Consider the following 27,580-nt stretch of genomic DNA (forward strand, 5'->3'; position numbering starts at 1 on the left):
GCATCCTGCATCTCGTTACGTCGTTGTCACCATGAAGATTCTCACCAAAGAACAGGAAGACGCCCACTACAAGTCAGTATACACCCTCCCGCGGGCCACGTGTGCACTCAGAAGCTGACAATGTGCTTGCAGTGCCGTTCTCAAGGGCGGTTCGGTCGGCGGCGTCCTGGGCCTGGCTGCAGGCTATGCCGGCGTCGCACTCGCCTCCCGCCGCTGGGCCACCATTCGAAACCTCACCTTACCCATGAAAGCCTTCCTCGTCACCTCAGCCGGCAGTTTTGCCGCCGTCATTGCCGCAGATATCAGTTCTCGAGATTTCGACTTCAGCCTGCATCAGGAAAAGCGTCTGGTTGAGGAGCGACGAGCGCGCATCCGGCATGAAGAATGGTCTCGCATGACTACAATGGAGCGTGTGATGGACTTTGCCCGCCGAGAAAAGTACAAGATTATCGGTGTTACCTGGCTTGCCAGCATGGTCGGCTCGTTCGTGCTCGTCGGCCGCAATCCATACCTCAGCGGACAACAGAAGCTTGTACAGGCCCGTGTGTACGCGCAGGGCTTGACGTTGGCCGTGCTCTGCGCTTCCGCGGCGTTTGAGATATCAGACCAAAGAAAGGGCCAGGGAGTCCTGGATGCTCTGAAGGCCAAGAAGGCCAGAGAAAATATCAACGAGCAACACGCGTCTGAGGACCTCTGGAAGGACATGGTTGACGCAGAAGAGGAGCGGATGAAGCATAAACAAGACAAGTCTGTCAAAGCCAGGCACTGATTAGACTGTGGGTAGCATGGGCCTTGGCGCCTTGCATTCCTAGGACTGGGAGATAGCGACTGTCTCACCGCATCGTCCTTTGGGAGTATTACTTCTTTCCCTCCTATGGACCGAATATGAACGGACCCGGCGATATTTCATACTTCTCCTCCCCAAACACAGCTACGATATACCCATGGCTGTTTGTTCTAATCAACATTCGTCTTAAACGCATGTACATTATACACCGATCTCCGACTTCGCCGAACGATCCCGTTCCAGTCGCCTTTTTATCTATGACCAGTCCCCTCTCTCATACCGATTTCTTTCGATATTCATCTCTTTGCACATCAAAACGGCGTTGTCAGGCTTTCTAGTATTGTATAGGATATCATGGCGGTTTGGTTGCAGCATAAAAATGGGGTTGTTATTTGAAGACTCGTCCGTCCGTTTGGATTCTAGGAATTTTTAGAGCTTAAACAAAATGCAATGAAATGACCGAATCCCTTATCAATAGTATAAAAAAGTATTACTACAGGACTGTAACTCTCAGCCGTACTTTGCGTATCAAGTGCTGTTCTAAAAAAATATATCAGTAAGTCTAATGGACGAAGTCCAAAAAAGAAAGTCATTGAGTCATTGCAGCCTCTTCATAGAGCTTTGCATCCATGTCAATAAACGCCTGCACGGTAGCCAGCCCGCGCAACCTCTCTAGCTCAATCTTTTCCCAAGTCCACAGCGAGTCATCCCATGTCGAGCGAACTTTCTTATCATTCTCTACCAACGCCTGATCTAAGTTGATGCTGTCGCCCAGTGTCAACACTTCCCTAAGTGCCGACTCTTCTAGACCGTCATCCGCGTTAATTTTCTCCCCACTTGCGGGCGATTCTATCGAAGGTGGAGCGGTCGAGACCTCCCCGTCTGGCCGATCAGGCAACAGTCCACTAGCCCTGAGCACCTTTTCTGGGCGAATAGTCAAACGGCCCTTCTTTGTGACATATTTACTCACACCTACAGCAAGCAAGGTTTTGCCTTCCCCCTTGCGTTTTCCTGGTCGAAAGAAGAATGTGACAACATAGAGCCATTTCTCATCCCAACCGGCGACTTTGCTGCGCATTTCATATAGTTCGTAGGGTTTGATCTCTTGCTTGAAGGTGCAATATACACTTCCTAGCATCACCGATAGCCGGCCATGAGGGTATTTCCTTTTCCCTGCCGCGTCAACTTCCTTGTCCATTTCTTTTCGTAGAATCGCAAAAGCGGGCGTGTAAAGATTTGTAACTAGTACTGTACGGGCAACATCCAGGTCGGAGAAATATGTGCTATTCGACTTGTGCATATTATAATCTATCTCCCATAGAGGGGCGCGGCTTGTCAGGCTCGCAGGTGTGAAAATTGGGTGAAGATGCTGCTCGAGGCATGTTTTATTGGCATTAAGAAGCTTGGGACTGGGGTAGACATGGGGTTGCCATCGAACGCGACGGATAAGGTGGAAGAAGAGGCGAGTCTATTCAGCATTGCAAGCAATTCACATCAGCGACGTTGCAGATAAGCGAATATCGGTTTAAAAGGACGACATACATGCCATGAGAAGGGAACGCATTTCAGATTTAACAAGGCGTATATGAGAATGGCCCATTTCAAATTGGACTGTGAAAAGAACCACTTAATGGTAGAGGCCAGTTCAGGACGTGACAGGACAGCCATTGCCACAGGTGTGCAGTCGCTAATAGATCCGTACTAGGAAGCTTTGTTACCGGAATGTTCACCGCGCAAGAAGACCGTGCTTTGCGCCTGGAGGATTCTCGCAATGAAAGAGCGACGTATGAAGGTCAAGTTTGCGCCTAAGGTAGAGAATCACCCGCACCACGCGAATATGGACTGTAAAGATGCTGAAAGGAAGGAAATAACATATGAAAGAGAGACGGGCCCAGGCGATCGCTACCTTTACACGGAGAATAGCCAGTCACCAGCTTTATATGATCAACAGAACAAGCGTGGCGCTAGGCGTTAGGGTTATTTTCACGGCTAGCCGAGGTCCAGCCACGCTGTACTTTTGGCACTGACAAGAGCTAGAGTTTGGACTCGACACATGTGCAACAGGAAGTCCGCCAATCCTACTGGATATGGGGTCTTCTATATATACCTACGGAAGATATGTGTCCTTTCTATTATGCTGCAGTCCGCCGAGGTTGTGTTTCAACAATGCATTGTTAGGCTGAACGGCGCGAGGTGGGCTCGCCAGTGATGGAATATATCCTCAGGAACCACACTATCACCTGCTGTTGCTACTAGAAAACATGGACGGCATGGGGAGATCGACCATCGTCCAGCGGCGACCCGACCAGGTCTCCTCGTTTGGTTTCTTGCCAGATGCCTTGATATTTTGCGCAATTTTCTCTGCTCTAGACCAGACACGAAGGATATTCTCTCCAACAAATTTGCGGACTTGTTCGTCCGTTGCTCCACGCTCGAGGAGGAGTTCGACAAGCCCTGGATATTTCGAGACGTCCTATTCAAGGTCCTTAGTTAGCATATTGGAATACCAGTATGGGTATTCGATGTAAGTATATACTAACCTCAAGGCCTTTGGAGACATCGAGTGTGCCATCGAAATCACCGCCAACTCCAACATGATCCCATCCCGCCACGGCTGCAATGTGGAAAATATGCTCAACGGCGTCATGTATGGTTGCGGACGAAGGATCATCCACCTTAAGGAATGAAGGCACAAACGTGACCATCACAACTCCGCCGTTCTTCGCGACTTCGCGCAGGACGTCGTCAGGCACATTTCTAAGATGTTTAGAAAGTGCATATGAAGAGGAATGCGAAAATATCACTGGGGCTTTCGTCCTGGACAAAACATCACGCATGGTCTGATGGGAGACGTGCGACAGATCGATCAGCATTCCGAGACGGTTCATTTCGTCAACGAACTCATGGCCGAAGCTGGCCAGTCCAAGGTCTTTACCGCCCGCAGCAACTGTAGATGCTGCCGTCGCAAAAGCATTGTCACAGTTGTGTGTTATGGTGATGTAGCGAACACCGAGATCATACACTTGCCTCAGCGAGCCCAGCGAATTTCCAATTTGATGCCCTCCCTAGCCCATCTAGTCAGCCACTTTGCTGTATTGACAGGAATAGGAGAATCTGTACCTCAATGCCTAAGAAACTACCGACTTTTCCACTCTTGAAAGCCGCTTTAGCGCAAGCTGCAGTTTCACAGTACTGGAGAAGATCATTGTACTCCTCTACAAGTCGCTTTGCGACATCAATTTGCTCCAGTGTATCTCTGACTGCCCACTACACAGGAAGATGTACTTCAGTATCCTACCCTCCCAGCGTTAAACAGATTTATAGTGACAATCACGACGTACCGTTGGATCATCGATATTCGCCTTGGGATCCGCAGGGCATTCGACGAATACACTCCAGAACTGCCCCCCAAGCTTCCCAGTACGGATTTTCTTTTCATCTGTATGGCTTAGCAGTCCAGTTCGAAAGGGAAACGCCCGGTGGTCGTAAATCTTATTTTTTGTCTCCAGCCGGATGAGGTAAGGGAGATCATTGTGCCCGTCGATCAGAGGCGTAGTGGAGAGTATTTGCCGAGCTCTGGCCGGATAATCACGCGGGTCAAGGGAGGGAGATGCGATCTTGAGAATGTCGCGGAATGATAAATATCCGCTCGCCGTTCCTGCAACTGCAGCTACTGAGACAAAGATCGCTGCATTGCGAAGCCAGGTCCGTGGGCTTGAGTGCCTGTGCGCGCGAGTGGGTTCGGATGAGCTTGATTTTGGATTTGCCGAGGCCCGTTTTATATCACCACGCGATGGCATTATTGTATCAAGATTGACGTATTCCTCTTCTACTGATATCACAGGATAGCACTGGATGACGTTGTCTTTGTTTAATTATCGGGTTGACGGCGCCCCGAGGAATTTGAAAGGCCGTTCGTTGTACAAACGCTAGTGAAGAGCCAACGGCGCTCCTCATTCCCGTGATACAAAGCGAGCCGGCTAGCCGAACAAGTTTCAAGAGCCCCCAAAGAGATGGGATTATCGTACAATTGTAACCTCCAATCAACAAATGAGCGAAGCCGGCTATAGAAGTTCTAAGCAACTCTGAATGTCCAACGCACTCCAAATTTTTTCCTTCTATAAATATTAATACAAATACAAAAAGAGCTCTTAGTTTTGCTCTAGCAATCTCAACCAGTGGTATCGCAGTATATCTAATAATTCGTGCTTGATCAAAGTACTCCATCAGTGCTATAAAATGTGACATCCTACTTTAGGAGGGCTTTTACGGTCAGACGCCTCATCGGGCGTCGGTTCTATATCCTTATTCGTTGATTCCTCCGTGGGCTGCGACTCTAGAAGCACCGGAGTCGCATCGATCTTTTCGCGAATGTTGTCAGCTCTATTTTCAGGTGTGGCGAGCGTGAGGTCCTCCTGTTTCTCCAAATCCGATTCTTCTGTTGGTGAGCTTGATGCTATTGATGCTTTACTCTTGGGGTCGCATTGCTCTGATTCGATTTCGCAGGAAGGTTCTTCAACCGCCGCTTTTGCGGACAGATAATCATCCATGGAAACTGGAGGTTCTGGTGTTGACACTGATGGGTCTTCTGAAGTCTGGCTGGCCCCACATATGTCACGGAGGCTGTAATCCTGCTCGCCGATTTCCATATCTTTGCTGAGGAGAGCCTCAAAGGACATCTCCAGCTCCGATCCTAGCTGATCTCGGACTGTTTTACTTCCTTGCATCATGACATCGAAAGCCTTCTGTTCTCTTTGGCGCAACTCCTCGCGTAATCTTCGTATCTCAGTCAATTCCTCTAGATATTGACGTTCCAGGAAATCCACGTGGGTGTTCTGAGTCTTAGTTACTTTTTTTAACCCCAGATGCAGTGCTGTCAGTTTGTATTCTGCGGCGTGATCGCGGAGCATACCCATCAAGAGTATGGAATTACGAATCATCTCATCCATTGCTCGGAGACTGACATGATGCCGATGAACCGCAGCATTTCGGAGCCCGATTAACGAGCCAAATATAGAGTTAATATGAGGTTTATATGTAGAGTCCCACACGTTATCAGGAAACCTTTCAAAGTAAGGGTAAAGATTCCCTACCCATCTGCTCAGCTCAAGAGCTTCAGGGCACTCCCATCCTCTGTGTCCCATGAGCTGGGGAGCCCATTTAGAGGCGAATTCAAAGCAGGTATGCTCCAATATGGACTGTACTCGGCAGAGGATCAAATGCTGGGTGCGGTATGGAAGGTATGTAGGGTGGAGGGACAAGGTCTCCGTACCAGGTATCGTCATGGGAGATGCCGAATCAAAAACGCGATAATTCACTGCTGAGTACTTACGCCGCGATAGGACGGTCTCGCCATTGGACTCTTCGCTCTGGCTTGTCTCTGTTTTTTCTTCCTCAGTTCCATCCTCGGAGGGTATATTATCCACATCAAGGGCAGACGTATCAGAGGGGGGTGGGGCTGCACAATCAGCAGGAGGCAAACCAAACAGAGTCGGAAATTCTTTCTTGGCTTTCTCTTCAGATGCGAAAATTTCCTTATCAACCAGGGATTTCAGGATCCGAACAACTCCTAGAACACCCACTCTGTCAACAACAGCTTGAGCAGGTTTTGTATGAGTAACGACAAAGTGCTTGAGACTTGCAGCTGTTTTTCGAGAAAAGAATTTGCCGTTATGTTGGGTGAAAGGCCGATATGCGAGGTATATCGTTTGTTCGTCGGTGAGAGTATCATTTGTATTTTTTGCTTCTTCCGACGAATAGTACCGAATATTCTGTTGAATCTATTAAAACCTTTGTAGAATCCACACCAGTCAGTTTGGTACTTACTAGGAAGTGAAAACTAACGTTGGGGAGGCGCTGGCGCACAGCTTGTCGGCAACATTGAACCGATGCAGCGATGGCAATCTGGCGGCGTGGTGCGTATCGGCAATGCCCTCGGTATATTTCTGCCAGTCGCCTTGAATAGGAGGATTCACGACTCTGCATGGATGTTTAGCAGTCTTTGAAGAGCAATGAAATAAAAGGAGATAAGCAGGGCAATTTCCAGCCTGCCCAGGCCTCTCAGAGGACTTTCTACATATCCCCGAGGATTTTAATGAAGCATCGAACGCACATAATACACACTAGGAAGAGAGATATATATATATATCACCATACGTACCAGGAGGTATCTCATTTGAAATATGGGAAATCCGCGCATGACACAGTATGCTGGGCTTGTTCAATGTCTATTGCATAGCAAGTCGACAGCACCTCGGCGACGAAAAGCACAATACTTTGGAAGCTATCGGCTGGCAATTGCACCAGTTACGGGATTGAGGAATGCAACATGAAAAATGAAGCCGAAAATTAAGGTTTCTATCTTCCAACTAGACGCCGCCTCTTTCGGTTTAGCGTTTATCCAGATCGGACTAGCTACCATTTAGTAAATCTTGTTTCCAAGCTTACCTGTTGATGCATAACTATATCAGCATCTCCACAGAGAACGAAGTGTGATGGTTGTACCTCGTTAATCGAAGGGCTCTATAAATACCAATAATAATAAGGCTGGCTTGCCTTCCATAAATATGTGCTATCCTAAGCGATGGGGTATATCAAGTAAACTATACTAAAGTACTCCTAGTTTCAAATGACACCAACGCTGGATAGTAGTGGAGGCGTCGTTGTGCGTGGAACCCCATGCGGGTAAATTATCAAGTTAATGTCATGGTTACTGTACCAGGAGCCACTATTATTAGGAAAAACGATCTCAGTCATGCAGTTGTGCTAAGTCTACTAAGCCAGGTGGCTTGTCTCGAACAAGCTGAGGGTTAGCATTTCTTCTGGCGGAGGTTGTAAAAGAAGTCACTGAACGACACGACGCTGGAGCAAGCTTTCCATTAATGGGCAATGCTGCGGCCAACAACGGTACAGCCTCAGCCACGTGCTCTTCCATTTTGGGCGCCAAGGTCTGTCGGGCTGCGAGTCGAGGTGCGCGTTTTGGGACTAGCGCTGGCCCGCAACAAGCATGGGTGCCAGATTAGGAAAGATTTCCACGAAAGCGCAGCATCTCGTATTCTTTTCCAGCTGGATAGGGATCCCTTTGGGGCTGTATTGACCAAACTGGGAATCATAACGGGGGCCATTAACTCTTTAGGATTAGACGGCCTGTGAGGATGCCGACTCAACGGCAATTCAGGTAGTTGATTTCTATTCCTGGCGCTGCAAACGGACTCCAAAATCGGACGGAGAACGCCTCTCTCTAGAGCGGGCGTAGCCAGAGGGCCGGTCCCAATGGGTATAAAATGGTGAGCATGTTCTGCGATATGAACTATCAGCAACACACCAGCTCAGCACTTGGTCTCGAACACATTCTTCTGATCATCATATCATTATCAAAGCCAACATGAAATTCCTTTGCAAATTGATTCTTGTTATTGGCATGCCTTTTGTTGTCACAAGCAACGAATGCCCGACGCCTTGTCACGCCTCGACAACCGCGGCATCAAGCACTCAACCTCTGCTTCCAACCCAAACTATCACGGTCGGCGGGGGAACGAACCTTCGGTTTAGTCCGCCATACCTTCAACGCGTTGTGCCAGGAACGACATTGCGTTTCGACTTTCTCGGGCGGAATCACACCCTTACGGAGTCTAGTCGCGATTTGCCATGCACGAAGCTTCGGTCACCTTATGCCATCGATACCGATTTCCAGAATTTTAACCCAAATGACGTTTCTGGCTTAAAGACGTTTGACCTGAAAGTCACTTCATTTGATCCAAAGTTCTTTTACTGCAAACAAGGGAACGGCACGCCCAACGGACATTGCTTAAAGGGTATGGTTTTTGCAATCAATGTGGCGGATCAGGTGTTTAAGGATTTTCAAACCAAGGCAATGAAGTCACGACCAATGTTTCGAGGCTTGACAAGATCAAAGTCGGTTAACCTTTAATAAATGGCAGAGACTGTTGTGTGAGGGAGGTTAGAGTTGGTTCTTAGCGGCTAAACGGTCTATAATGGATATATATGTTGATATTGAGCTTCCATTTGAATGCAACCTGTAGCTTCTCCTCTCACTATGTATACCCAATCCTAAAAGCAACTATCATCGGTGCCAGAAACGGTTTGTACCGCGTCTTGGCTGTTTCCCCGCAGTACCCAGCAATAAGAAAATAATTAGGGAAGTGCGTTTTCTGGACATAGTTTTCATCTGGCCAGTGCATTTTGGGTGCCGTTGAAGCCTCGATCTAGGCGAGCGATAGGCAAGCACAGTCTCAAGTAGATTGTGTGTATCAAGAAAGCAGTTTCCCCTTCGGGCAAAGGGAAGGATGGGAGAAGTTTACTGTTAAGTTGAAGCTATCTCGTAGTTTGGGCAACTTTATGGAGTTTAAGCTTTAAAAATTGCAGAGAAATATCGCTAGGTCATAAAAACATACCATTACTTGTCCATACACGCCGGTCTTGCACAACGGATGACCAAAATGTGATCTACCTATAACATTCCGTTGTCAAATATCGATGTAATGAGTCCATCGGAGGCTAACCCGCAGACAATTTGTCTGCAATGCAAACTAGTACCGATACCTTGTCGAGTAATCTAAAATAGTCTTGTTAGTATCTGCAGAAACATGTGGTCAAAGGTGCAAGTTCAGTACCTTTCGGGCTCACTACCAAACCTCGGCCTTTTTTGGCTCCCCTATAGATTGCCTCGACGATGTCAATTAATTCTTGCTTATCTTCCAGAACCCAGTTCAGTTTATTGTTGTTGCCGGTGCCAAAATCACACATCATATGTTTATTACGGAAGAAAAACATGATTGTCATCGGGTCGTACAGTTCGTACATCTGTTTGAAATCCGGGACTTGGTCAATGTCGCAGAGATAAATAACGGCAAAATTTTTCACACGGTCAGCGACTTTATAAAGAACTTCATCTTGTGCCATGCCTATAGACAAGTTAGCAAGCCAACTTGAAGGGAGCGATGCCTAGGCGTACAATCTTTGTCCCAGTCTCGTCCGAAACGGATAACGACCAGGCGGTCTTCTTCGGAGAGAATAGCCTGATCCACATGCCAGGCAGTAGGCAGATGTGGAAGAACAACAGAGCCCATTTTGTTAAGATTTCCAAACCGCTTGCCAATAAAGCTGCTGGAGCAGAAGCCTCATCCGAAGGCCCCAACGGATTCGTCACATGATATTTTACGGAGTTTCGTCGGCCCGATATAATTCCAGTTTAGGTAGCTCCAAGATTTTGCTTAACCAAGTAGAAAGGACTGACTGCTCCGTACGGGGTGTGATCTCGCGGATGGTAATGTAAAAATAGGTTGCTTGGATGGATGTAGTACACCGAGTAGTCTGCGCATAAATTACTTTCAATATGGATTGCTGAAGAATCATAAGGCCAAATACAAGCAGAGTAAGTCCCGATATTAAAGTAATATAAGGCTAGGGTTGAGGGGGGGGAGCTCTTTGTTCTGAAAGGCAACCAATGAGTCAGAATATTTACTGTACAGCTTGATATACAAGTAAAAGAGTGGCTTATTTCAAATCAAATATGTATACAACCAATTACCGGAGAAAATACCCCGTTATTGACATGACGAAACCAAAATTGTTCGTATTACCATGATGATCCGTCATCCTCATCCTGCTTATCCCCTTCGACGGTCGTCTGGGACACTTTGACATTGGACATTTCATACTCCTCCGTGCTATTCTTGTACCTAGCGTATTGGCCCGCATCTGACGGCTCAAGAAAATCCCGAAGTCTTTTCTTGCCCTCCTCCATTGCTTGATGGGAAGCTGCCTCTGCCATTTTAATCATAGGGCCCCAAAGATTAAGTTGGTACGTGAGATATGCAGCTACAGCACCTAGGAAAAGCATAAAGAAGTACACAGGGTTTCGCAAGACTGGGATATATGTCAGCAGATGCTAAAGGAGAGGAGTGAAAAAGGCGTTTTGCGGGATACTTAAAAGGCGGAACCTACCGGAAACAATCTCATTCCAGCCCAGCGCCAGCAGCAAAATATAGAAATATAGAGGTATTTGTGTCATGCCTCCAATAGCGCTTCTCTTTGCTTCGACGTATACGCCGTCGGCTGCTTTCTTGAATCGAGCTGTAAGATCTTGTTTTTTGGCGTCACCGAGCATGGTCATTTCTTCCTCCAGACTCTTTCCATCATCATCTATTCCCCCAATCGGGGCCAGGTCCTCTTCGTCAGCTGCAGTAGCAGAACCTGGGGTATATCCAACCCATCTATCCAACTGTGGGGTTGTGCTCGTCTCTTGAAGTCTAAATCGAGACAAAAGCGGAATAAGAGTAAGGGTCGATTCTCGAGCTTTAGTATATAAGCCTTCAATGTCATCGGTAGGTCTCCATATTCTAGGAACTCCAGCCGAGTCATATCGAAACTTGTCCTCGAAGTTCTCTCGCAGTTTGAGAAGCAAATTGCCCTCCATCATCTCTTCGTCGATCTTAGATCGCAGCACTCCCCATGACTTCCGACGAAGTCTCCAAAGTCCGACATCGACTTCATCCAGGCTGGCATCATAGCTGCTAGCGCGTTCAGTGAATTTACGCTCAGCCTCAAGCACTGTATCGACAAAAATGGACCATATCCTATCCCAGATGGTGTTCTCTGACGGCCGGTCACCTGTTTCAGGGGCACCAGAGCCACCTCTACCTGACCCAAGAGCATTGAACTCTACGCCAACAGATTCACCCAGTCGGCTTCTCACCCATCGCTCAACTCTCGTTGCGAGACGTCTCATTTCATCTTTCCGGAGTTGCGCGCTAATACTTTCTAAATCCTTTCGATATAATGACAGTTCTTGGGTGTAACTTCCCCACGAAACACCGTCGATAACAGCCAGTTTTGCGTCATTTTCGAATTTTTCTAGAGCTAGTTTCTTCTCCTTGGATACTATTTCAGCAAAGTCATAGCTTGCGCCCTTTTTCTGCCCTGCTTTCACTGTGGCGGTAACCGCATCTTTGAATTGGCTAACACCAGACTTGTGCGCGGCGGTGAGTTGCCCAGAAAAGAGAACCTTGAGGCGAGTGTCAACTTTCTCCTCAAGTTCCATTTTTTTCATTTGATAAACACGTTTATGGTACCGACTAGCCTCTGTTTCAAAATTCTGAAGTATGGCAACCCTTGCGCTCGTCATCGCTGACCCAAGATCATCAAGGATCTGAGGGTTCCCAGTCTGAATGGCTTCTGCCTGTTTAGTTTCAAACGGGATAATTGCCGCGTCAAAGACCACAAGTACCTCTCTTGATATCTCGTCACAGCGAAACTGGGCTAGCAGTTCTTGCTGTGTCGGCAAGTCGAGATCTTTATTGTTCACAATTTGGTCCCAGATGCCTTCGGCGTAAACCGCAAAGCCGTCCGCTGGAATGCGTCGATGATATTCCGGTAGAAAAATCCCACCTTCCGCCTTGTTTGACTTGAGGGGCTCGCGGTGTCCTTCGCGAAAACGTTTGCTGAGCTTATGCACTTCTGTAACAAATTTTTCGGGCTGAAAATTTTTATGGGGAAGGGCTGCAAATTCAAAGTCAAAATAGTCGTCAATCGTAGAATGTTCGAGGCCTGGAGGTTTTGATAGAGAGGTCCAGATGCGCTGAAGATCTTGCATCAACGTATTCTGCAAATTTTGAAGCGGAGTAGTTCCAAGGAAATCGCGAATAACGAAAAAGAGTAAGGATCGTGGAGTGGACCTTTGTACATAAAATGTCAGACACTACTGTGAAAAATGTGTTTGGTGATGGCATACTTTCTGTCCTTCAAAAAGAGTTGCATGTTGACCTCAAATACGGTTTTTAAAAGTCCCATATTAGCCCCCTGATACAACCCAACTTGATGTTCCCAAATATTAACAATCAGGACTTCGCTGGTAGCAAGCGCAAACAGGGCGCTCTTCCGCTCAAAATCCTGATCTTCCCCGCGCTCTCGTCCATCAGTACCTTCAACATCCATAACCAGTATATTATCGGCCATTTTACACCTGCTATCGTCCTGATCATCGGCTTGGCGCTTATTCTTTGACATCCATATTCCTTTTGTTGTTTGCCGTCTTTCCGTTTCGGACATCACACTAAAGTGTGTCTTGAAGAGGTGATTGAGCAAGGTAGATTTCCCGGTAGATTGCGATCCAAAGACAGAAATGAGATGATAATTGAAACCAGCAGGAGTAACACTCTCGTATGCAAGGTATTTAGAGACGTTAGGACTATAAAGAGCGTGGATACGTTAGAACATTGCACGCAGAGAAGGCTTTTGTCAAAAAGAGCCAAAGAGTATAACTGCATACTTGAACTCCTTATCTTCGTCTACCACCTGCACTCCATGCTCGTAGTTGGCGCCATCGTGGACGTCTCCAGCCGACGCAAAATGCCCGTTGAATACCATCTTGGCAACACCGAATGCGCGATCTCCCTTTGAGAAAGGCAATAGAAGGTACTTGTTTAATAGGTGATCACCATAACATCCAACGAGAATAATATGTATAGGCGATCACGCATAGACTCCCACGAAAAATAGCCCCTGGATATATCTCAAGGGCTGTGGCGTAAGGTGTAGCAGGAAGTGCACTCCAATAACCTATCAAATGAAAGTAATCCCAAAGTTCAGTTTATGCCCAAGTATAGGCAGGAGAGGTGTATCTCCGAAGAGAATTGCAAGCATCAAAATGTCGTGAAGTTGTTTCAACAAACATAAACAGTGGCCGTCATCGAGTCTGCTGACGTTATCATAGGGTTCCGACCACTAAACCTAATGGAAGCATGGCCAGCGCCAAGACAATATTGTTTAGCATTTTTAACTACGGAGTACTCCGTACGGAGTACGGAGTAGGTACCTAGGTAGCCCCCCGGCTCTGACGCCCACAGCACCCCTGAAGGATGAGAGCAACCACTTGAGTTTTAGGGATCAAATGCCTCAGTACGGAGTACACTATGATTATTATTATTATTCACCTTCTTCTTCTTCATAGGCTCTCATGCAGTCCTAGACTATGGAGGCACCTCTCTACTCTAGGCCAGTTAGTTTACAGCATGTGTTATCCTTGATATCTGAGCTTCTGCCACTCCATTCTGTCTAAGTCTTAAACTGCAGTATGTCTAGAAAAGGTTAAGATCTCTTATATAGCCTTTTATCCTGCTCTTCTATTAGATCATGTTCTCTAGGAAAATCCTCCCAAAACCCAAAATGGAACTGATATATCTAAATCAATAGAAATTCAGATCACACTAAGACTGACAAACGCAGTCTGTTAATTAAGTATACTTATATAATCCCTACATTGTTTCCTAATTCTCAAGCAGTCAATGAACCTTTGCTCTTATGGCTACAGAGAAATCTTCACTCAAAGAAAAAGGCTTCTCTGTTGGCAAAATATCCTTTGGGAAAGTGGGATTTGAATCCACAGCCCTCTTTCCCAGATGATTGGCCCCGACAACAGACCATGCCAGAAGGATTCCTGCAGACGTTTACCAAATCCGCCATACACCCTCTCCCTATCGGTACGCTATCGACCATGCTAGCTAAATTAATCATTCTATCGGTGGTGGTGTTGGAAAATCATTTGTTCTAACCCAATCCAGATTCCAGCCTTGATCGAGGCAGAGATCCAGGTGCAGGGAGGGGTCTATTCCCGAACTACCTGCTTCCAATCCCGAAATCCTGTTATAATCGAAATCAGTGTTTGGAAGGGCGAGAATGTTTTCAAGAGCCACTACTGTTCCATCCAAAAGGGAAGCTGGGTTCTGGTTCTGGCCAGCTTCAGATATTATGGGCGTGAATGGGGGTTTAAAAAACAACGGAGTATTAGAGATAGGGTTAGGGAAGGAAGGTTGAGTATCGCCAGCATCGGAAGATTTGGTCATTTGCTCAAAATTTCTTCCCAGTCGAAGGTAGAGAGATCCAAAATACGGAATGGTAATCTTGCAACCATCCCGATCATGATTTCGGCGCTGTTGTCCAGGCTGAGAGAAACCATACAGCATTTCTAAAACATTCGCGGATTGTGCGGCAACGGAACCACCGGGGTTGACGGAAATTTCTCGAAAAATGTATATTGCCTCATGTAGCAGCCGCCGATCTTCCATGATCTCCGTCAAATTGCCGGTGCCAACCAGGTCAGATCTACTTAAGAGATGTATTGCTAAAATCATGGCTGCTGTAAACATTTGGAAGTCGATCATTTTGCACACCGCATAGTGAAATCTGGACGTCTGTCGAATTCTTCTGTAGAACTCAATGCAGTTTCGTGATGACTGAAGAGCTGCATTATAACAATACTGAGACTCTGAGTCTCCACCAGATTTCAAAGAGAATGGAAGGTGTAGCATTGCCCTGATAAAATAATGCATAAAATGGCTCAGAAGAAATTCGTCGTGACTCTCACCGGACACTATATCCGAGCCTTTGAGGGAAAAATTGTGTCTTAGCGTCTCAAGCTCTCGATCTATGGCCAATGTTTTAGAAACGGACAACTCATGCGCGTCTTGATTTCTGTCGATGATTCGGCTAGCAAAACAGCATAGTTTATAGACATACTCCTCAGATGGTCGCATATATCCTGTTTCAACCAGAATCAAAAAATTCGGGAGGAGGAACCGATCAGGAACCATATATGGAAGGCCAAGAATTAGGCTGAAATACCTCTCACAGCACGACAATGAGCACCAGATATATGACTGTCGTAAAGCAAGAATATCTTTTTGATCAATTGGGCGACTTGTTGATAAATGGAATCCACGCAGTTGCGCAAATTCAATGCCACGGCGATATAGTCGCCATGCCTTTCGAGGCTGGCCACTATTCATATAGTATTTTGCGGCAAAGAAAAAGCATTCAATCCCAGGAAGTGTTGATGAAATATCTTCATTACTTGTTACCACATGATTCATAACAGAAAGCACACGATCAACAAAATCTTTTGGTTGAAATGGGGCCTGAAGGCCGCGGAAATCGAATGAAGCAGGCAGCTGGTCAATAGTGCTAACAAGAAAAAGAAGAAGCTTGGCAATTTCCCCCAAAGTTTCTGACTTAGAGCATCTTCTCCAGTTTGAAAGGCTTTTTGGCAGGTTTTCGTTCTGAATCTCCGTATATCGTGTTTCTAGGGTATGATACTGGAGCGGGAAAGCCTTCAAGATAGCTTCTATGTCACGACATGGCGGAAGTAGCGAGAGCAAAACAGATTTTAATGCTGCATTGCTAGATGGTTGGTTTCCAGAGTAGCTCTGGTCTCGTGGCTCCACATGAGGATGTGATCGAGAAACGACATGATTATCTAGAAGTGTAAGTAACGGTGCCTGCTCGGTATGGCCATTCGAATCTGACTCAACAGTCTCAGAGAGTGTGAGAGCAGAGTCAGCAGAGATAGTAACTGGGGTACCTAGTTAAATGTTTAGATATATTTGTAAAAATTTAGACCAAAAGGGGCATGGGAAACCAACGCACCTGGAGAAATCGAGTCCATCCTTTTCCCATCAACCTTGTCTAGCTTTTTTAGAACAGTATCGAGTGTATTCTCAAGAATGGCCACCCTTTCACGCAAACTGTAAACTTGCTCAGTTCCTTGATATTGCGATTTACTAGAGCGCACGGGCGCGTGCTCCTGGTCAATGCATCGAAATCCTCGTGAAAAGCACTCATTGCAGCGGTCTGGTCGCACAGCACTAAATGTGCATCGAATTTTGCGGCGTCGGCCTAAGTGGGCAGTCAGAATACCTCACTCACCCTTCACTACTGAAGTGTGAGGCAGGTGAGTTACATTCAACGCAGCTCTTTGTCCCTTTTCTCATCTTCTTGCGTGTGGTCTCCAGCTCATGGTCGCCAGAGCCCGAGCGATAGATAAAGGAAGCGGAATGTGCCGTGAAAGAATCCATTTGGACAAGGTAACATCCCCAGCTCACGCGGTAACAACTGAGCTAGCTCAATGCTGGAGAAATTGTAGTTTTGTATTATCAGCAACAAAGTGTCAAAAAAAGTGGACATATAACAGAAATAATTGGATCTCCACTCAATCACCAGCTTCAGCTAAATTTCATTCTCTTCCCTGCTGAACTACACTTGAAGAACCCGCGTTTGTTGTACTACGTACGAGTAGGGAGTAGTTAGGCGCTCGATGTCGGCTCACGTGCCGGACGAATTCGTCCGGTGCGGCACACCCTATTATTCAGCAAGCAAGAAGCCAATTTATTCCCCACAAATCCCGAGGTCATTTTAACTCTCTCTTCTACGGAGTACGGAGTACAGTAGAAGACTGCGCGCTTCTCTGCTATTCCTACTAGCCTAGCTAGTAGGCGATTTCTACTATTTTACTAGATAGGAAAGTAGATGATTTTACTATTTTCATGGTTTTTGTAGACTTAAGAAATTTTCTTGAAGGTTCTTTGTATGTAGCTAGATGCACTTGTAGTAGAAATAGCTAGATGTACTGCAATACATTACTAAAGCAAAATACGGAGTACGGAGTACTTTAGGTAGTTAACTAACTAACCAAGTTAACCTTATATATGCAACTAGCGGGTCGAAGCGTGTTGTCAAAAAGAATCAGATAAAATTTACTTCTATTTACTATAATGCTTAGCAACGAAAACAGCCTCGATGGCAAACGCGCGCTCTCAAAAAACCAGGAGCTTTATGCAACGCCGCTCGCGACCACTTTTCCTCGGATGCTGTGCGGCTTGACAAACAATGACGCCATGAAGCTTACTCCAGAAGCGGCGACACATATAAGAAATGTCACCCTTAATCCGTCCATATATGCAATCAACACGCCGTTAAAATCCTCCCCTTCAAATATGCGGCTTAGCTCCGATGCACCAGTAGCCACAACCAAATCGGGACGTACGTTTGGCGCGACCTGTGGCAACCTTTGGAGAAGCCTGTTTACCCACCCAGCCTGAGCGGCAGACACCCAGATGGCACCGCCCATGGTCTGTAAAAACATCGTAATCGCAGAAATACTAGCCAAGTCGGAAGGTTGCGAAAATGCCTGGTTGATAATGACTGGCACCTGGATAGCAAGGCCGGCACCAGTGCCCAATATAAGCTGGTAGCCGATCCATTTTCCGGTTTCAGTGCCAATGTCAAATGTATAAATAAGGCCGCTGCCGATTGTCGCCAAAGCAGAGCCGCCGATCAAAAGATATGAAAAATATCCAAACGCGGTGATCAATGCCCCAGATATCACGGAAAATAAACTAACAGTTAGAATAAAAGGGAGGTTGCGAACTCCGGACTGTGCGGCAGACACGTTTTGGATCGACTGGAAGTAAATCGGCAAATAGTAGATCGACACAAACATTGGACCTGCAAAGAAGAAAGCATATATGGATGCGACTAAGGTATTGCGGTTTTTGAAAAGTCTCGGCTGTAAAAGGGCCCTTTCATCCATCCACCACTCATTCAGCACGAATAAAATGATAAGTAACCCAAATGCAACCAATGTTCCTACAACGTTGCGATCGGACCAGGTCTTGGTGGCCCCTCCCCACTGTAGCGCAAGCAAGTAGCTAATTACAGCGGCCATGATGATCGATGTTCCAACAAGATCCATTTGTAGAATTTTTTCTCTCAATGTTGCCTTTGCGGGCTGGGCCGCTGGTGGTGTTTTGAAGAAAAGTGTCAAAATAACGGCACTTATAGCGCCAATAGGAAGGTTAATGTAGAAGCTATGGGTCCTTTGTCAGCTAAATCCAATATCTCAGCTTTTGAGGGATCCGAGGAACACACCACCAGCGCCAGGATACTTTATCTGTGAAAACGCCTCCCAAAAGAGGCCCAACGACACTCGCAACGCCGTAGGTCGCTCCAAGGATGCCGGTATATGCCGGCCGTTGATGTGGTGGTGCAGAAAATGCAATGATAGTATATGCACCACTCGCCAATCCAGAAGCGCCCGCTCCGGCAAGTGCTCTTCCGACAATCAACGTGGTGCTGTTCTTTGCAACGGCGCACACCAAAGACCCCACCTCAAAAGCAAATATCGATAGCATGAACACCGTTTTGAGGGGAAAATATTTATAACCCTTGCCCCAGGTGGATTGAAAGGATGCGAGAGTAAGAAAAAATGCAGAGCCATACCAACCAACTTGATCTAATGATTTGAAGTGATCCGTTATTTTTGGAATTGCAGTTGCCACAATCGTCATGTCCAGAGCCATTAGGAAAATTGCGAGAATCAGAGCAATTACAATGAAAAAGGTTGCCATTGGGCCAGGATACTCCACGCCAGCAATAGCTGGCACCCCCCCTTGGAGACTGTCAGCGGTATCTTTGGCATCCTGCTGGTTTGTTTTTTCTGGAAATGGTGACCCGGGGCAAGAATCGCCTTGGATAGTACTGGCAGACGATAAGGAACTTGGCGCTTGGGTGTTTGAGGCCGCCATATTTGCCGTCATGGTCTTAACCGCTGGCGGCGAGTGGAAGGGGAAAAAAGATGCAAAATATGTAGCCAAAAGTTGCGATCAGCAGTATGTAGGGAAGAAAGAAGATGCGTTATTTAACGTAAGCCTTCAGGTTTTCCAGACGCAACCACTGACGCTATATGCTAGTAGTGATATGATGGCAGCAGGGACCGCCCTTGCATGTGTCAAGCAAACCGTTCATATCTGGACAATAATAATTTTTCATGAGAAATCACCATGAGAAAAACGGCTAGGTGGGCGAAACTCGTCCCATTCCTCCCTCGTAATGGTTGCGGTTCTGGGCAACACAGAGTTCAAGGTGTCAGGGGCACGGGAACCCAGGTCTTGTCACCAATGATGGTGAACGAGTCATGAAACAGGCCAGAGTAAAGCGTAGCCCCGAACGTATTATTGACGGCCTGGGTTTTCTCATCCAAGAAAAAGCGAGGGCTAGAGGGCTTGCATAATTGGGTTTTGCGCTTGAGGATCATCGGCTGAATCTTGGGCCACAATGCCCATGACAGGGAATGACTCATGTTGAGCAATCCGGAAAGATCAGGCATGTGCCATTGTCATAGGTGCCAACAAATACAAAACCCCGGGACGGCTTTGTAAACACTCACCTTCTTTACCGATATCAATTATCGGTCACAGTTTCCGTGTTTCTTTGATGTGAGACGGGTTGATTCGAAGGCAGCCATGTGGCTATGTCGGTACAAGGTTATATAATCGTTCCGTTCCTTCGGGCCTTGGCATAGGCGGTAGTGTTTCTCCGCACTCCGGCCCAGGCGGTCGGAAAGATAACGACATGACTCGTTGCGCAGGAATAAACTGGCGAGCGAACCGGGAATATGGGCATGGCTCAGAGATGCGGCAGTTGAGTCTGATTTTCTTCAGCCGAGACTACGAGTGTGTATTTGCATACATGACTATGACCCTTTTCGCCCAACATGTACGGACCATCTGAGGCAGCAAAGGTATGCGTCATGCCGCTAGCCTCAATACGAGATGAAAAAGGGAATATATGGATGTGGAGCGGGAAGTCATTATCTTGACTTGTGTAACATCAACGAAAAGATTTCCTTCTGCCTTCTCCCAGGCGCCTTGCCACATCTGACTCGCAGTTCACTACCAGTACCCAAAAGAAGCCGTGTACCCACGACTGAATCCTTGCGAGGTATAGCTCTATCCCGATGGCCACATAGCATGGGTTAAAACTAAACACCCTCTTATCTCGGAATATAGCATTTGCCAAGGAGAAATTTATATTCGGAAGATATTCGCAGCTGGAGAAGCCCTGGAAAATTAACAGCTGGATAGCCATGCCTGTGACCGAACTTGCGCTTCTTCACCTGAAGCCCAGTTTCTCTACTGATAGCCCCAACGTTCAGTCGGCCCTGCGCTTCGCAAGACATTCAATGGAATCCTTCACGGGCTATCCATTTTATCTTTATACCCAAATTGAAGACCCCTCTTACATCTACGTAATCGGTAGCTGGGGTAGCGTCGCACAACACATGGAGCAGTGGATCCCGTCGAATAAGAACCAAGAGATTTTGAAATCCGTTGACGGTATGCTGGACGTTGAGTGGATGTTCCATCTTGACATTGATCAGGTGGCATTGAAGGATGCTCAACAGGGCGGTATTCCATTCTCAGCCCCTCTGATCGCCATCGCGAGACGGGACGTTGATTCAGGGAAGAGGGAGGATACTGTGGCTATGTTTGAAAAAAGCAAGCAGCCTTTGTTGAACTTCACAGAACCATATTCGATTTGCAGTGGATGGAAACTGGATCATGATGCTAACAGCAAAGTCGACAAGGAGGAATTTGTTCTCTTTTCAGGGTGGTGTGATACGGCACATTCCACTGCCTTTTCTCAAAAAGAAGGAGATAAGGAGTATAGAGAAGCCAGGGGATTCCTAGCCACTTTTGAAGTGAAACATGCAAGACAATGGCAGATATAGTATAGGTGGTGATGGATATTAAACTCGTAAAGAGAAGCCAGTGAGTTTGCACATGGTGTATTTCTGCAATAAGAGAAATGCAAACAAGATAGTTATTAGCAAACAGGAATGAATAATTCAATGCACCCAATATTTTGTTCTGGCAGTTTCCTGAACCCATATACGAAACCCTTGCCAAGAATATAGACAAGGGGCTGCAATTATTAACAAGAAAACGATCTTATACTCTGAACTTCATAGAGACTCGAATGTCTGTTCCAAGTACATGGTGAATAGTTTGTCGTCAATGACAGCGCCGAATCTTGAGTTGAAAAATACGTGAGCCACGATCGCGGCCTCATCATTCTCAGGATAGGCATATGTAACTCACCCGAAACACTGAACCTCTTGACTTAGCAATACGCTTAGCTTCTGGAAGCGCTCTACATCCAGTTTATGGAAAGAAGGATGCTGCTTGATTCTATTCCAGGCCTGTACTGGAGTAATGTCGCCGTCGAGATGGAGCGCGCCGGCCAAATCAAGGAGCCGGTCTAAATGGCAAGCGGGGACCTCCCATGTATCATTGTTACGGAGAGTCTTGGGTCCATTAGCGATTAATGGCGTTTGAAAGGTGAAGACGTGTCCAGAAAATGGTGCTTTGGCACAATTCGTCCGGGCATGCTGCAAGCAAGGGTGTTCCAAGCTATATACTCAGGGTTAATAGGCATACCATCTCACAGAGGGGGAGATTGTAGAAATTAGTTACAAAAGAATAAAATCAACTCCAACCTGGGTTGCATCTAGCCCAAGAGGGTGTTTGTTTGGGGGTGTCGTCGGAGACCCCTCCTGGCTATAACGATTCAGCACAATTTCATCCTGGGCGGTTTGAGAAGCGCCTTTCGGCGCATGGTGGTGGGTGTTCGATGCCATGGAGGGCATAAATTTTTTAGAGCTAGGACTAGGGGGGGGAGGGAGTAATCGCTGTATATTAATTGCCCCATCCACGGAGACTTCTAGTCGCTGCTCGGCGCCAGGGTCACCAATAACTTTGACAACGGTCGGCGGTCTGCCAGGCGGGGTCTTGCCAGGAAAGGGGATATCATGCGCGAGCATGATCTCGCGAAGCATTTTATTCTCATTCGCTATGTCCTGTGTTTCCATTATAATAGAGTGCTCTTCATCCCGCAGTGTACGAAACTCAAGTTCAAGAGCTTTGACATAGGTTTCCTTCCTTTCACGGTGATTTCTGACACCATAGAAGAGTTTAATAGTAAGACCTAGGTCTTAACTGAATATTGGATGGTCATGAACTCACCGCTGGGCTCTCCTAACCTGCTCCCGGCGACGCGCATGAGCAGCTTTGGCTGCGTCCAGCTGGGCCTGGTCCTCAACTGTGTCTACCGAGGTTTCAGCGAACATGCGGCGAATATAAGAAAAAAAGAAAAGAAAAGAAAACAAATGATAGGTAAGTAGTTAATGGATGCAGCAAGTAGTGAGGAATATGGCGGAAGTACCACACAGCATAGAGCAAATCTCGATCGCCGGTGGATGCAGCCATTCAGCAATTCCACACCGTAGCACAGCGGATAAGATATGACAGGTATCAAACCCGCTGCTCTAGTCGGGGCCTCACACGGCGCCGGATGGGGGGGTAACTAGGTATGTCGACAGCCAGTGGGCAGCGCCATGACCAGCGAACAACAAGTGGACCAAAGAGCTCACCATTTTTCGGCTTTGATATACGACCGAGGAGCGGGATTTTCTCCTTCGACCGCTGCCACAGCGAGTCGGTCAGGGATGTCGTCGACATGCGCGCAATATCGGGTCCGAAAGCCTGCGTCCCAGCGCGGATCCGCCGGCACGCGCTGGGCTTTGGGGGTGTTGAGTGACCAACTAACTATTGGGCAAGAGAATGATTCCAAATCACCAGGCCCCGAAGAGCGCACACCAGGGCCAACTTAAATTGTACATGCATCCAAGCGCAATCGCGAGAGTGGCCGGGTGAAGAAGTGACGATAACGTGCGAGATCTCAGAGGGTGAGATGTGCGAGTCGCCCTCACGCGAGGGGGATTTGTCGATCAGGCCTGGTCAGCCCATCGACTGCCGATTGGATTGAAGATTCGCCGTCCGGTTCTTAGGAGTCAGTCAGTTAGTTAACTAGTTAGTTAAACCAAGAGCGTCCTGGCGCATCCTTGCTGCGTCGCCCCAAGCCGTTTGGATCAAAACGGCTGCTGTCTGCGCCACTTGTTTCGAGATCTACCGGGCAGATGGTTTGCCTGTTGGCGTTGGAGAATGATGTTCGTTTTGTTGTGCATGACTTGAGGCTGTTCCACGATTTTGCCCTCACTGTTGATCTGTCTATATAGTTATGTGCAGTAAATATGCAACACATGGGGATGTGTGCTTAGTTAACTAAACTAACTATTTAACTGTTAGAACAGACAGACAATGACTAATGCTGAATGACCTCAAAGGTGGTCACCTTTTTAGTCGAGTCGAGTGGCTTGGTCGTCTGTTCTAACACTATGTCTTTACTTGCTTAGACAGCTAGATCTCTATGAAAGCCATGCAAACCAGCATGCCAACTTCCGGTGATCCAAAGATCCATTTACCAGGGCTCAAAGACTGCAGCACGGCTCTGTTCGTGCCCAAGCAGTGGAGCATCGCCCATTGCTAAGGGGTTAATTCCTAGGCTGTCATGCCCAAATTTCTGATTAGGAGGCCAGTTCCTTCTTTGCCATCAGGTCATACACCGGTGCTGTGGGCACCATACTACTACAATACCGTCCTTCCTCCCTTTTCTTTTGAACATAGGCCAGGCATCCGGCCTCAACGACCGTCCAATCGGTTACCGATGTAGAGGCTTGGGCCCATTAGCGAGTAGTTCCTGGATATTCTTCATGCTGCACCTTACTCAGAATTTTATCCTTTCCCAGCTGTGTAAGAGCGTGCTCTGCCCACGTTCGACATCTCCAGTTTGGATCCTGTCGCCGTTACCATCAGAAGGAAGGGTAACCATCCATGGCCAATACGCACATCTTGAACAACCGCTACACTCTCAAGTGATTTGTCAAGCTCATCCCGCGACCTCTCCACCTTACCGATGAGGATTCTAGCGAGAAGCCTTACGGGCTCCGATTTCCCAAGTTGCACGCGCTCAAGTTCCCAGGTTGCCTTCATCATACCATCGCGAAGTTGGATTCGGTTTGTCGCATGATATTGTATGGTTTGGCAGTTAGAGTTCGAATTCTCCTTTGGTGAGACCAGGAACGCCCAATGGTACCTAATGGTGAGTTTAGATATTTAACTTGTCAATGGAGTCATGTAAAGAAGGAACGTACACGTCAGGGCGTGAATGGGCAAAGAGTGCAATGTAAAGGCGATCTTTATTTGGAGGCATTTTGATGGTGAAGTTTTCAGGCAGTTGGAAATTCCATCATTCTACGGAGTATTGGAAGACTTAACAATGGCTTCTACGGAGTAGGGTATGAGGAAAAGGCGGATTGAGTGAAACACCAGCCCAAGAAGCTACCAGCCAACCAGCTAACAGGCCAGCAGACCAGCAGACCAGCACAGCATTCTAACAATTTGGTCTTTCGGATATTTCTCCAAATAGCAAAAAGCACATCCAGTAGATATTATAGCTACATCTGGGTTGAAATCATACTAGCTGGCAGAGAGGTTGGTGTGGGAAAAAGATAACAGCACTGACAGCCTCCACCTTTTTAGCGGAATGGCTAACTAGTCGGCTGACGGTTGAGAGTTCTCGCCTCGCCAGCGTTGCTAACTACTCCATACACCAGGCCTAGATTGAAGGAGCCACCCGCCAAAGTTCAGCCTAAATCTTAGCGGCATCATTAGGCCGAGCGGCCAAAACAGCCGCTAAATAATTGCATCCTTTGCGTTTCTGAATGAACTGATCCTACGGAGTAGATTTTGGTTTTAAACCCCCCGTTCCCAACTATTTTTATCCCGGACACTCGGTATGCCCCTATGTTCCCCGTACAGTAGTAGTATCAAGCCCCTCGTAAGAATAAAAGTGGCACAGCCGAACTCCTTGTGTATAACAAGTCGAATTTAAATTGACTCTGTTATTAACTACCTGGAACGTTGCACTATTTTCAACGTCTGGCCGCCTAAGAGTCTCGGCAGCAAGCCCTAGTCCTACAGACTACAGACACAGATTACTGTACAGTGGTTACCCCCCATCATCTCTGCCTTGCAAAATAGGCCGAAAGCTTTCCAACAGGCTTTCCCAGAGGAAATGCCCACTGATACCTCTCCATAAAGATCCTAATCTCCTCATCCATCTGTACGATTGCACTTTGCCTCCTTGCCAGCGATGTCTCATCATTGTCGTCGACTTGGATCTCCTGTTCCAGCTCCACTTCTCCCACAACATGCCCAAAATCAGTCTGGTCAACCACAATGCCAAATTTCTTGTTCGCCTTCCACATCTCGCGATATGTCGTGAAACGAGCCATCTGCACAAGTCCAAAGTCTTGCTCCATCGAAGGCACCGCGTCGATATTCAGGCGTGTGCGAAGCATCTGCGCAATTTCGCTCGGCTTGGTGAGCTCCTCAAATTGAGAATTGGTAAATGAGCTATGTTTAGGATCCGGTCGAACTTTAGCCTGCCACCGACCGTCGCGCCTGCGAACCCAGATTCCGTTTGCTGACAAGATGTTGTCTCGATCAAAATACGTATCCTCAAAACATTGTTTGCCTAGACTCTCCAAGGGGCTGAATGCTGGCGTGCCTTGATTTGCGCGAAATTGTCTGAGGTGCTGCTCATTACACAAGAATTTCCGTTCCACTTCGATCACAGACTGCCGTAATCGACTGACGTTTGGTGCCCGCATGTTTGAGAGATTCGTAGTTAACCAATATCAGCCGAAATTATAATTCTCAATACCCCTACAAATAGCCGCATTAGAAATTGTGTGTTTGTATGATCGAAGCTAACACAGCCTAGATATCCAGTATAAAATGGAATGAAAGAACTAAAGCAGGCCCCAAGCTAGTTGACTAGTTACATAGCTGATGCTTGGAAAATTCTAGACGCTCGCTTCTCAAGGAATTTTTTACAAAGCAAAAGGAAAGAGGAAATTTCCACCTAGTTTAGAGATTTCAGATTTGCTCTATTGCTGGTGTGTAACAACGTCTTTAATGTCTTTGTATCGTCAAGTGCCAATATTCACCGCCGAAAAGACAGAGTTTTGTAAATCGTTGGTTACAGTTGGTTGCAAAAGTATTGTTGAAATGTGCCAAATTCGCGTTCTTTACATACTACGAGACACCACTGTCTCTAGCTATTTGACTTGTGGCTGGATAGTTAACTATGCCAACATTCTATTCCAGACCGCGTTTCGACTCAGGACATCGAGAAGAGTCTGGTAAGATTCCTGTGTCTCCGTGCTTGAGTCCACCTAATCGGATCAGTTAGCAAGCTGAATCAAAATCATGATTTATCTTCCAAGACTTACTTCTTCGAGAATACCTGTCTGACGATAGCGCTCGAGGATGGGGGTGTTGTTTTTATCATACTCAGCGTATCTTTTTTCAAACATATCTGTAGTGTCCTCTATTCTCCCAGGAAGATTACGGCTCAAATATCTTCGTTTTGCTTCGTCTTTTGGGCAATTGAGATAAATAGCCAAGGCTGGCTTCCCGATCTTTGAGTGTTGTTATTAGCATGTCCGTCTATATGGAGTTCATGGTCAGTCACCTGCTCTTCGAAGGATACTGCCTGGTCGACTTCTCTTGGGAACCCATCAATAACAATAACACGATACCCTCCTTCCCGCTCTTCCTTTTCCAGCTTCCGCTGCAACATGGGAATAATGATATTTCCGGGAAGAAGCGTCGCGGTTTGAATGGCTTCCTGAATGACTTCTGCGTATGAACCTGGGGAGCGGCGAAGATCTCTCATGTAGTCGCCAACAGAGAAATGATACATGCCATACTGTTCACAAAGTCTTCGGCCAAGCGTGCCTTTTCCAGAGCCAGGTGCGCCTTCAGCACATTAGCCCCCTGCATTTACAGAGATTGCTGAACTCCCACTCACCAATCAAGAAAATAATAGTTGATACCATTTTCCAAGTGACCTTGCCTAGAAACTAAAAGATGTCAATGAGATTAAAACATTTTCTTATTTCAATGATTTATCTAGTTTAAACTGATTTCATTAAATTTCCACAGAATGTTCTGGATGGGCCAGGTTTCCGAGATTATGTATCTCAGTAGCTGGGATATGACTACTACTCCCCGCTCATCCCGCCTATTAAAAACACAAACATTCATGCTTAGATGGTGGGCACTGGCTTGTGAATTTCCAAAAAAGATTTAATAGTTAAATCATGTTCATCAGTGACTGTGAATTTATCTTCAAGCCTATTTAGTATAACTATTTTAGTTAGCTACAAGCCAAAGTCCATCAAACATGTTTCAG

The 27,580-nt window shown here is 46.7% G+C and overlaps 14 protein-coding genes across 14 annotated transcripts; 3 read left to right on the forward strand and 11 right to left on the reverse strand.

Moving 5' to 3' along the window:
* Positions 1-31: 31 nt before the first annotated feature.
* Positions 32-769, forward strand: RCF2 (Replication factor C, subunit RFC4; the record flags this gene model as incomplete). The annotated part of the gene is made up of 2 exons (XM_049249344.1): positions 32-72; positions 133-769. 2 exons carry the CDS (start codon positions 32-34, stop codon positions 767-769), a joined length of 678 nt encoding a protein of 225 aa, XP_049111538.1.
* A 607-nt stretch (positions 770-1,376) lies between these two features.
* On the reverse strand, positions 1,377-2,455 carry LOZ57_000238 (uncharacterized protein; the record flags this gene model as incomplete). Its single annotated transcript, XM_049249345.1, has 2 exons — positions 1,377-2,255; positions 2,330-2,455. The coding sequence occupies 2 exons, from the start codon at positions 2,453-2,455 to the stop codon at positions 1,377-1,379; spliced, it is 1,005 nt and encodes a 334-aa protein (XP_049111539.1).
* A 568-nt stretch (positions 2,456-3,023) lies between these two features.
* Positions 3,024-4,587, reverse strand: LOZ57_000239 (uncharacterized protein; the record flags this gene model as incomplete). Its single annotated transcript, XM_049249346.1, has 4 exons — positions 3,024-3,260; positions 3,328-3,852; positions 3,908-4,054; positions 4,129-4,587. The coding sequence occupies 4 exons, from the start codon at positions 4,585-4,587 to the stop codon at positions 3,024-3,026; spliced, it is 1,368 nt and encodes a 455-aa protein (XP_049111540.1).
* Positions 4,588-5,019: 432 nt separating this feature from the next.
* LOZ57_000240 (uncharacterized protein) lies at positions 5,020-6,772 on the reverse strand (the record flags this gene model as incomplete). The annotated part of the gene is made up of 2 exons (XM_049249347.1): positions 5,020-6,558; positions 6,614-6,772. The coding sequence occupies 2 exons, from the start codon at positions 6,770-6,772 to the stop codon at positions 5,020-5,022; spliced, it is 1,698 nt and encodes a 565-aa protein (XP_049111541.1).
* Positions 6,773-8,171: 1,399 nt separating this feature from the next.
* On the forward strand, positions 8,172-8,717 carry LOZ57_000241 (uncharacterized protein; the record flags this gene model as incomplete). Its single annotated transcript, XM_049249348.1, has 1 exon — positions 8,172-8,717. The coding sequence occupies one exon, from the start codon at positions 8,172-8,174 to the stop codon at positions 8,715-8,717; it is 546 nt and encodes a 181-aa protein (XP_049111542.1).
* A 540-nt stretch (positions 8,718-9,257) lies between these two features.
* Positions 9,258-9,876, reverse strand: TXNL4A (Thioredoxin-like 4A; the record flags this gene model as incomplete). Its single annotated transcript, XM_049249349.1, has 3 exons — positions 9,258-9,362; positions 9,434-9,711; positions 9,762-9,876. 3 exons carry the CDS (start codon positions 9,874-9,876, stop codon positions 9,258-9,260), a joined length of 498 nt encoding a protein of 165 aa, XP_049111543.1.
* Positions 9,877-10,385: 509 nt separating this feature from the next.
* Positions 10,386-13,174, reverse strand: SEY1 (Dynamin-like GTPase that mediates homotypic ER fusion; the record flags this gene model as incomplete). Its single annotated transcript, XM_049249350.1, has 4 exons — positions 10,386-10,675; positions 10,754-12,483; positions 12,540-12,995; positions 13,077-13,174. The coding sequence occupies 4 exons, from the start codon at positions 13,172-13,174 to the stop codon at positions 10,386-10,388; spliced, it is 2,574 nt and encodes an 857-aa protein (XP_049111544.1).
* Positions 13,175-14,316: 1,142 nt separating this feature from the next.
* On the reverse strand, positions 14,317-16,656 carry LOZ57_000244 (uncharacterized protein; the record flags this gene model as incomplete). The annotated part of the gene is made up of 3 exons (XM_049249351.1): positions 14,317-16,163; positions 16,229-16,477; positions 16,542-16,656. The coding sequence occupies 3 exons, from the start codon at positions 16,654-16,656 to the stop codon at positions 14,317-14,319; spliced, it is 2,211 nt and encodes a 736-aa protein (XP_049111545.1).
* A 755-nt stretch (positions 16,657-17,411) lies between these two features.
* LOZ57_000245 (uncharacterized protein) lies at positions 17,412-19,164 on the reverse strand (the record flags this gene model as incomplete). The annotated part of the gene is made up of 2 exons (XM_049249352.1): positions 17,412-18,447; positions 18,509-19,164. The coding sequence occupies 2 exons, from the start codon at positions 19,162-19,164 to the stop codon at positions 17,412-17,414; spliced, it is 1,692 nt and encodes a 563-aa protein (XP_049111546.1).
* A 1,340-nt stretch (positions 19,165-20,504) lies between these two features.
* LOZ57_000246 (uncharacterized protein) lies at positions 20,505-21,149 on the forward strand (the record flags this gene model as incomplete). The annotated part of the gene is made up of 1 exon (XM_049249353.1): positions 20,505-21,149. One exon carries the CDS (start codon positions 20,505-20,507, stop codon positions 21,147-21,149), a length of 645 nt encoding a protein of 214 aa, XP_049111547.1.
* A 741-nt stretch (positions 21,150-21,890) lies between these two features.
* LOZ57_000247 (uncharacterized protein) lies at positions 21,891-22,547 on the reverse strand (the record flags this gene model as incomplete). The annotated part of the gene is made up of 2 exons (XM_049249354.1): positions 21,891-22,374; positions 22,444-22,547. 2 exons carry the CDS (start codon positions 22,545-22,547, stop codon positions 21,891-21,893), a joined length of 588 nt encoding a protein of 195 aa, XP_049111548.1.
* A 1,455-nt stretch (positions 22,548-24,002) lies between these two features.
* On the reverse strand, positions 24,003-24,529 carry LOZ57_000248 (uncharacterized protein; the record flags this gene model as incomplete). The annotated part of the gene is made up of 3 exons (XM_049249355.1): positions 24,003-24,113; positions 24,166-24,412; positions 24,471-24,529. 3 exons carry the CDS (start codon positions 24,527-24,529, stop codon positions 24,003-24,005), a joined length of 417 nt encoding a protein of 138 aa, XP_049111549.1.
* Positions 24,530-25,337: 808 nt separating this feature from the next.
* LOZ57_000249 (uncharacterized protein) lies at positions 25,338-25,991 on the reverse strand (the record flags this gene model as incomplete). Its single annotated transcript, XM_049249356.1, has 1 exon — positions 25,338-25,991. One exon carries the CDS (start codon positions 25,989-25,991, stop codon positions 25,338-25,340), a length of 654 nt encoding a protein of 217 aa, XP_049111550.1.
* A 477-nt stretch (positions 25,992-26,468) lies between these two features.
* LOZ57_000250 (uncharacterized protein) lies at positions 26,469-27,432 on the reverse strand (the record flags this gene model as incomplete). Its single annotated transcript, XM_049249357.1, has 5 exons — positions 26,469-26,558; positions 26,616-26,804; positions 26,858-27,144; positions 27,197-27,248; positions 27,427-27,432. 5 exons carry the CDS (start codon positions 27,430-27,432, stop codon positions 26,469-26,471), a joined length of 624 nt encoding a protein of 207 aa, XP_049111551.1.
* Positions 27,433-27,580: the final 148 nt, after the last annotated feature.

Source organism: Ophidiomyces ophidiicola (genome assembly GCF_022830035.1).
Source record: "Ophidiomyces ophidiicola strain CBS 122913 chromosome Unknown scaffold_1, whole genome shotgun sequence".
NCBI classification, from domain to species: domain Eukaryota; kingdom Fungi; phylum Ascomycota; class Eurotiomycetes; order Onygenales; family Onygenaceae; genus Ophidiomyces; species Ophidiomyces ophidiicola.